An 8814-nucleotide genomic window follows, 5' to 3' on the forward strand; every position below is an offset into this window, starting at 1 on the left:
AGAGGTTAGTGTCTGTCTCAGTAGGTACAGGTCAGAGGTTAGTGTCTGTCTCAGTAGGTACGGGTCAGAGGTTAGTGTCTGTCTCAGGAGGTACGGGTCAGAGGTTAGTGTCTGTCTCGGAGGTACAGGTCAGAGGTTAGTGTCTGTCTCAGGAGGTACAGGTCAGAGATTAGTGTCTGTCTCGGGAGGTATGGGTCAGAGGTTAGAGTCTGTCTCAGGAGGTATGGGTCAGAGGTTAGAGTCTGTCTCAGGAGGTATGGGTCAGAGGTTAGTGTTTGTCTCAGTAGGTACAGGTCAGAGGTTAGTGTCTGTCTCAGTAGGTACAGGTCAGAGGTTAGTGTTTGTCTCAGTAGGTACAGGTCAGAGGTTAGTGTTTGTCTCAGGAGGTACAGGTCAGAGGTTAGTGTCTGTCTCAGTAGGTACAGGTCAGAGGTTAGTGTTTGTCTCAGTTGGTACAGGTCAGAGGTTAGTGTCTGTCTCAGTAGGTACAGGTCAGAGGTTAGTGTCTGTCTCGGGAGGTATGGGTCAGAGGTTAGTGTCTGTCTCAGTAGGTACAGGTCAGAGGTTAGTGTCTGTCTCGGGAGGTATGGGTCAGAGGTTAGGGTCTGTCTCGGGAGGTATGGGTCAGAGGTTAGTGTCTGTCTCGGAGGTATGGGTCAGAGGTTAGTGTCTGTCTCGGGAGGTATGGGTCAGAGGTTAGTGTCTGTCTCAGGAGGTATGGGTCAGAGGTTAGTGTTTGTCTCAGTAGGTACAGGTCAGAGGTTAGTGTCTGTCTCAGGAGGTATGGGTCAGAGGTTAGTGTCTGTCTCGGGAGGTATGGGTCAGAGGTTAGTGTTTGTCTCAGTAGGTACAGGTCAGAGGTTAGTGTCTGTCTCAGGAGGTATGGGTCAGAGGTTAGAGTCTGTCTCAGTAGGTACGGGTCAGAGGTTAGTGTCTGTCTCAGTAGGTACAGGTCAGAGGTTAGTGTCTGTCTCAGTAGGTACAGGTCAGAGGTTAGTGTCTGTCTCGGGAGGTATGGGTCAGAGGTTAGTGTCTGTCTCAGTAGGTACAGGTCAGAGGTCTATAAGCCTTGACAGGAGGCCTATCCTCTGGTTATGGATCCCTCCTCGCCGTAGCTGATCATTTGAACAGGAAGGCACCAAATTTAGGCTATTTCTCAATTCAAATTGACCTCCTCTAACCAAACCACAGCCCTTTATTACACGACCTATAATAACCTGTCACGGCTGTTACAGTGTAATTATTGTTTTATGTAGGCTACCATGTTATTTTCACTCAAGTTGAGATGTCAATTCCATGTGGATGGGTGTTTAAACAGTAATAAAAAATAAAAAAAACGGAATCTTTGCCGAATATGGGAAATGACGTGCTTCAGCAGCCTTTAGGTTCTATGAAGAGCCGCTGGATTACAGCGAGCAACGCAAGACGGTGGGCCGAACGCAGGAGAGGGAGCCACGGCTATTTAAAGGGAGTCTAACGGGGGAGGGTGGTGGATAAATAACCCAGGATCCACAGCGCTGAGTAACGACTCTAAACATCACATCCCTTTCTCTAGCTTCTCACGATTCAACCTCCTCTGTCTCCGTGTCTATCTACTAGATATTGTCGTTTAGAGTGGCAGAGAGAAGCGGTTAGGTTTTTCTTTTCTTCTTCGCTTCCTCAGAGGGGTTTTTCTCTGGTCTCTCCTCTCCTGGATATATATTCCCCATCAAACCAACAGACAGCTTCCGTAGAGCAGCTGCAGCTTCTCTTTAGCTACTGCGAGGAGCCGCTTCGGGGGGGAACAATGGGGAAAGATTATTATAAAATCCTGGGGATAGTGAAAGGAGCGGCTGACGAGGACATTAAAAAGGCGTACAGGAAACAGGCTCTGAAATGGCACCCGGACAAAAACAAGGCGTCCAACGCCGAGGAGAAATTCAAGGAGATCGCGGAGGCATATGAAGTCCTCAGTGATCCGAAGAAAAGAGAGATATATGATCAGTATGGAGAAGAAGGTAGAGGATAATATGACACATTCGGGTGTTTATTAATGCCTGGAGTTTCTTCTCATTTCATCCACTCCATTCATTTAGCAAAACAACAGAACATGTTGTAATAGAATTGGCCATTAAACAAGTCATACAGACCGAGATTTTAACCACACTGGTTAGTAGAGACCACAGCATTTCACTCATTATTATTTATTCATGCAGTTTATGATAATTAGAAGCCAATAAGCGGACATTTCCCTGTTGCCAGGGTGACATAGCGGTCTGCGCATAATATGTAGACATGGCTGTTGGTTGGTCAGAAATACAGTAAATTGTCAGATTGTATTATTTTTTAGGCTACTGTCTATTACATGAATTGATATTGAACATGTCATTATGGATAATGTTACTAGCTGAAGGCATCATAACCCGTTCAAATAGCAGATGGGGAAAGAGCAGATTTGCAATGGTAGGACGAATCCGCTGACTTGCCCCATATGACAGATGTCTTGACATGAGGGCTATTGGACTCGTGAATTTACTGTTTGACTAGAGCAGCATCAATGTAGGATTGCAACCAAATACCCAAGGATATTTGACCCATGTCTGGTGCAGTACATAGTAGGTTGTCATCTATATTATCTGAACTGTTGATGACTTCAGTGTCCTTGTTCCCCCTTTTGTCCCTCAGGTCTCAAAGGAGGTGGCGGCCCCGGCAACGGTCCTGACGGACAGGGCAGCAACTTCACATCTTACACGTTCCACGGCGACCCCCACGCCACCTTTGCCACCTTCTTCGGCGGCGCCAACCCCTTCGAGATGTTCTTCGGCCGTAAGGCCAACGGGCGCGGTCCCGGCGGCGGGGACGACGAGGACATGGAGGTGGACGGCAACGACCCGTTCGGCTCCTTCACCTCGTTTAATCTCAACGGGTTCCCTCGGGACCGCCACGTGGGACTGGGCGGGCAGCAGAGGAGGAAGCAGGACCCGGCCGTTCATCACGAGCTGCGGGTATCGCTGGAGGAAGTGTTTCACGGTTGCACCAAGAGGATGAAGATCAGCAGGAAGAGGATGAACCCTGACGGACGGACCATGAGGACGGAGGATAAGATTCTCACCATAGAGATTAAGAGAGGGTGGAAGGAGGGAACCAAGATCACGTTCCCCAGAGAAGGAGACGAGTCGCCCAATACGATCCCTGCTGATATTGTGTTCGTCATTAAGGACAAGCCACATGCACATTTTAGGAGGGAGGGGTCGGACATCGTGTACCCGGTGAAAGTTAGTCTACGACAGGTGAGATGTGTTTTGCTTGGCGGATCTTGGTGGCCCGCCTTAAAATAAGAGTAGGGGAAACACTTCCAGTAGAAAGTGGTTCAGTGTGGAATAAGCTAGCTTGGTCTGGCTGGTGTTCAGTTGGCACGTCGTAGCAAAACATTTTGCAACATACTATGTAAATCTGTGATCTGGTTGGTCAAGTTCAAGTATTACCTACCTGTTTTCACTGTATTTCACAATCTTTTGTCCTGTTTTTGGGGTTTCTACTGAACACAAGCCTGGTCATTGTTCAGCAGACGGGAGGGAGAACAGGGTTTAGACCAGTGCAGGTAGAGAACATTATGATATAAGGAGTATGTTATGTAATTCCCACTGTGAAGGAGAGAAACATGAGAGGAGGCAGTAGCACTTACAGGAGTGTGAAGAGACAGCAGGCTGGTAGCCCACGCATACTGACTGGGTTAGGACTACTAATATGGTCTGCCTCTCTCTCTCTCTCTCTCTCTCTCTCTCTCTCTCTCTCTCTCTCTCTCTCTCTCTCTCTCTCTCTCTCTCTCTCTCTCTCTCTCTCTCTCTCTCTCTCTCTCTCTCTCTCTCTCTCTCTCTCTCTCTCTCTCTCTGTGTCTCTCTGTCTCTCTGTCTCTCTCTCTCTCTCTCGCCCTCTCCTCTTGCCCTCTCCTCTTCTCTCTCTCTCTCTCTCTCTCTCTCTCCTCTTGCCCTCTTCTGTCTCTCTCCTCTTGCCCTCTCTCCTCTTGCCCTCTCCTCCTCTTCTCTCTCTCCTCTTGCCCTCTCCTCCTCTTCTCTCTCTCCTCTTGCCCTCTCCTCCTCTTCTCTCTTATCGTGACTTGAGCTCAGTCGTGTTTTGATGAAAACAACAAAGTGCCTGTAATGCTGTATGATGTCATGGTGTTTGCATCCCAAACTACACCCTATTCACTATTTAGTGCACTACTTTTGACCAGGGCCCTATGGCACCCTATTCCCTATGTAGTGCACTACTTTTGACCAGGGCCCTATGGCACCCTATTCCCTATGTAGTGCACTACTTTTGACCAGGGCCCAATACGGAGCAGGGTACCATTTGGGACGCCCACATGTGAATGTTCTGGAAATGTTGTCGGAATTCATACAATGAAAACAGCTTAACTTTAAATCACTGCCTGAGCCTTGCTTATCAGTAATGGAGCATATTTTCTGCTTAGAGCAAAGTCCTGTTTTAGCAAACCACCAAACCAGAAGAACACATGTCCAATCTGTTAAAGAAACCTAACCACAAACCTAGAGGCCATTCTGTTAATGACTAGCAGGTTACTGTGTGATGTATGTGTGTCTGTGTCCTGTGTTTTACACACTGTGTGACTCTCTTCTCTCTCTCCTCTCTCTCCTCCCTCTCTCTCCTCTCTCTCTTCTCTCTCTCCTCCCTCTCTCTCCTCTCTCTCCTCTCTCTCTCCTCTCTCTCTACTCTCTCCTCTCTCTCCTCCCTCTCTCTCTCTCTACTCTCTCCTATATCTCTACTCTCTCCTATCTCTCTCTTCTCTCTCCCCCCACCATCTCTCTCTCTCTCCTCTCTCTCTACTCTCTCTCTCTCCTCTCTCTCTCCTCTCTCTCTCTTCTCTCTCTCTTCTCTCTCCTCTCCTCTCTCCTCTCCTCTCTCTCTCCTCTCTCTCTCTTCTCTCTTCTCTCTCTCCCCTCCCTCCCTCTCTCTCCTCTCATCTCTCTCCTCCCTCTACTCTCTCTCCTCTCTCTCTACTCTCTCTCTACTCTCTTCTCTCTCTCTACTCTCTCTCTACTCTCTTCTCTCTCTCCTCTCTCGCTCTTCTTTCTCTCTCCTCTCTCTCCTCTCTCTTCTCTCTCTCTCTCCTCTCCTCTCTCCTCTCTCTACTCTCTCTCTCTCCTCTCTCCTCTCTCCTCTCTCTCTCTCTCTCTCTTCTCTCTCTCTCCTCTCTCCCTCTCCTCTCTCTACTCTCTCTCCTCTCTTCTCTCTCTCTTCTCTCTCTCTACTCTCTTCTCTCTATCTTCTTTCTCTCTCCTCTCTCTCCTCTCTCTTCTCTCTCTCATCTCTCTCTACTCTCTCTCTCTACTCTCTCTCTCTCTCTTCTCTCTCTCTCCTCTCTCCCTCTCCTCTCTCTACTCTCTCTCCTCTCTCTCTACTCTCTTCTCTCTCTCTTCTCTCTCTCTACTCTCTCTCTACTCTCTCTCTTCTTTCTCTCTCCTCTCTCTCCTCTCTCTCTCCTCTCTCTCTCTCTCCTCTCTCCTCTCTCTCTACTCTCTCCTCTCTCTCTCTCCTCTCTCCTCTCGCTCTACTCTCTCTCTCTCTCTTCTCTCTCTCTCCTCTCTCCCTCCTCTCTCTTCTCTCTCTCTCCTCTCCTCTCTCCTCTCTTCTCTCTCTCTCCTCTCTCCCTCTCCTCTCTCTCCTCTCTACTCTCTCTCCTCTCTTTCTCTCCTCTTCCAGTCGTTGTGTGGTTGCTCGGTGACGGTGTCTACGATAGACGGGAAGACGTGTAACATGAAGATCACGGATGTGATAAAGCCAGGCATGAAACAGACTGTAGCAGGACAGGGCCTTCCCTTCCCCAAGAACCCCGAGCAGAGAGGTGACCTGGTGGTGGAGTTTGACGTGAACTTTCCAGAGAACCTCCCCAGCAACGCCAAGGATGTCCTGAAGAGGCATTTACCTGTATCCTAGAAGAACAGACATGGATACGGACACAGACACACGGACACACATGGACAACAGAAAGAAAGGAGTGACATCAGCATGCCAGCTCTCACACTCTCCTCTCTTTCATCCTTCTCTCTCCTCTCTCTCTCGCTCTCTCATCCTCCTCTCTCCTCTCTCTCGCTCTCTCTCTCTCTCATCCTCCTATCCCCTTTCTCTCTCCTCTCTCCTCTCTCTCGCTCTCTCTCTCTCTCATCCTCCTCTCTCCTCTCATCTCTCTTTCATCCTCCTCTCTCCCCTCTCTCTCTCATCCTCCTCTCTCCTCTCTCTCTCATCCTCCTCTCTCCTCGCTTTCCTCTCTCTCGTCCTCCTCTCTCCCCTCTCTCTCATCCTCCTCTCTCCTCTCTATCATCCTCCTCTCTCTCCTCTCTTTCTCATCAATCAATCAATCAATCAAGTTTATTTTATATAGCCCTTCGTACATCAGCTAATATCTCGAAGTGCTGTACAGAAACCCAGCCTAAAACCCCAAACAGCAAGCAATGCAGGTGTAGAAGATCATCCACAGATCATCCTCCTCTCCTCTCATCCTCCTCTCTCCTCTCTCTCTCATCCTCCTCTCTCTCATCCTCCTCTCTCTCATCCTCCTCTCTCCTCTCTCCTCTCTCATCCTCCTCTCTCCTCTCATCCTCCTCTCTCCTCACACATAATGACAATGATGAATGTTCACAGATGAAACCCCTTTCTAAATGAATGTTTTTATTATTGATATATGTTTATGGTTTTTCTATATGCCGTGCATGCAGTCCGAATGAATGTGTTGATATCTGAACATGACTTAACTGATCCTTTCCACATTCACCTGTCTTATGTTTTCTATGATATGGTGAAAACCTATGGTCTCAAATAGCACCCTATTCCCTATTTAGTCTCAAATAGCACCCTATTCCCTATTTAGTCTCAAATAGCACCCTATTCCCTATTTTAGTCTCAAATGGCACCCTATTCCCTTATTAGTCTCAAATGGCACCCTATTCCCTATTTAGTCTCAAATGGCACCCTATTCCCTATTTAGTCTCAAATGGCACCCTATTCCCTATTTAGTCTCAAATGGCACCCTATTCCCTATTTAGTCTCAAATGGCACCCTATTCCCTATTTACTCTCAAATGGCACCCTATTCCCTATTTAGTCTCAAATAGCACCCTATTCCCTTTATAGTGTGCTACTTATGACCAGGGCCTATAGGGCGGAATAGGGGGCTATTTTTTATTGGGATTTGTTTTGCCCCTTTTCAAACCTGCACATTTCTGTCCTTTTAATGTATATAATGTATGTCATTTATAATGGCCGTCATTGTTCTGAGTAACATTCACATTACATTTCCTGACCCATTAAGTCAGCTAGCTACAACGTGGAAACAAAGTACTGTACATATTTTCATAATAAACATTTGAGGGCAAACGTACTAGACATCAGGGGGGGAAAGAGATTTGTTGTTTACACCATGGAAAAAGGCCCAACCGTTTCAACACAAATCGGCCCAGTGTAGAGAGGTGATGAGTGAGTAAATACAGCCTGTGTGTGTGGTGTGGTGTGTGTGTGTGTGTGTGTGTGTGTGTGTGCGTCATGGTGGGAAAAGCACCCAATTGTTATACTTCTGTAAAAGTAAAGACCCCTTCTTATGTAAAGAGCCAACTTCTTATGTAAAGAGCCAACTTCTTATGGCTGCAAACCCGTTAACGAGTGAAAGTGCAGGGCGCCAAATTCAAACAACAGAAATCTCATAATTAAAATTCCTCAAACATACAAGTATCTTATACCATTTTAAAGGTAATCTTGTTGTTAATCCCACCACAGTGTCCGATTTCTAATAGGCTTTACAGCGAAAGCACCACAAACGATTATGTTAGGTCACCGCAAAATCACAGAAAAACACAGCTATTTTTCCAGCCAAAGACGAGTCACAAAAAGCAGAAATAGCGATAAAATGAATCACTAACCTTTGATGATCTTCATCAGATGACACTCATAGGACTTCATGTCACACAATACATATATGTTTTGTTGGATTAAGTTCATATTTATATCCAAAAACCTCAGTTTACATTGGCGCCATGTTCAGAAATGCCTCCAAAATATCCGGAGAAATTGCAGAGAGCCACGTCAAATAACATAAATACTCATCATAAACTTTGATGAAAGATACATGTTTTACATAGAATTAAAGATAGACTTGTTCTTAATGCAACCGCTGTGTCAGATTTCAAAAATCTTTCTATCCAATACTATCCAATCTTTCTATCCAATACTAATAATAATATGCATATATTAGCAACTATGACTGAGGAGCAGGCCGTTTACAATGGGCACCTTTCATCCAAGCTACTCAATACTGCCCCTGCAGCCGTAAGAAGTTAATAGAAAATGACTCAAGTAAAAGTGAAAGTCACCCAGTAAAATACTACTTGAGTAAAAGTCTAGAAGTATCTGTTTTTAAAAATACTTAAATTTCAAAAGTAAAAGTAAATGAAAGTAAACGCTTTAAATCCTTTCAAATTAACCCTCTACAGTTTAGGGAGAGGGGTTTTCGAATAAGCTATATGGAATTGTTTTAAGAAGGTCATACCCATTCGAAAGCTACAGACATTTTCATGAGAATACCGATTTGGGCTAAACACGCGCACAATTAAAAAAAAAAATAAAAAAAAATATGCAAATATATATTTTGTAGACAATAAAGAAAATCAATTACGGGTCATCTAAATATTGCTCCCATCTTTGATCAAAATTTCAGAATGCTTATATTCTTCTAATCGCGCTAGCCTCCTTGTGAACGAGTGGAATCGTGAACCGTGATTGGTTCGTTATGTTCAACATCCCCCTGATTGGCCTTTTAAGCAGC

General features: G+C 45.9%; 1 protein-coding gene across 1 annotated transcript; it reads left to right on the forward strand.

Annotated features, from left to right (window-relative positions):
- Positions 1 to 1392: 1392 nt before the first annotated feature.
- On the forward strand, positions 1393 to 7377 carry LOC139559900 (dnaJ homolog subfamily B member 4-like). The gene is made up of 3 exons (XM_071376341.1): positions 1393 to 1997; positions 2665 to 3269; positions 5704 to 7377. Exons 1-3 carry the CDS (start codon positions 1787 to 1789, stop codon positions 5935 to 5937), a joined length of 1050 nt encoding a protein of 349 aa, XP_071232442.1. The 5' UTR covers positions 1393 to 1786; the 3' UTR covers positions 5938 to 7377.
- Positions 7378 to 8814: the final 1437 nt, after the last annotated feature.

This window comes from Salvelinus alpinus, chromosome 30 (genome assembly GCF_045679555.1).
Source record: "Salvelinus alpinus chromosome 30, SLU_Salpinus.1, whole genome shotgun sequence".
Classification (NCBI taxonomy): domain Eukaryota; kingdom Metazoa; phylum Chordata; class Actinopteri; order Salmoniformes; family Salmonidae; genus Salvelinus; species Salvelinus alpinus.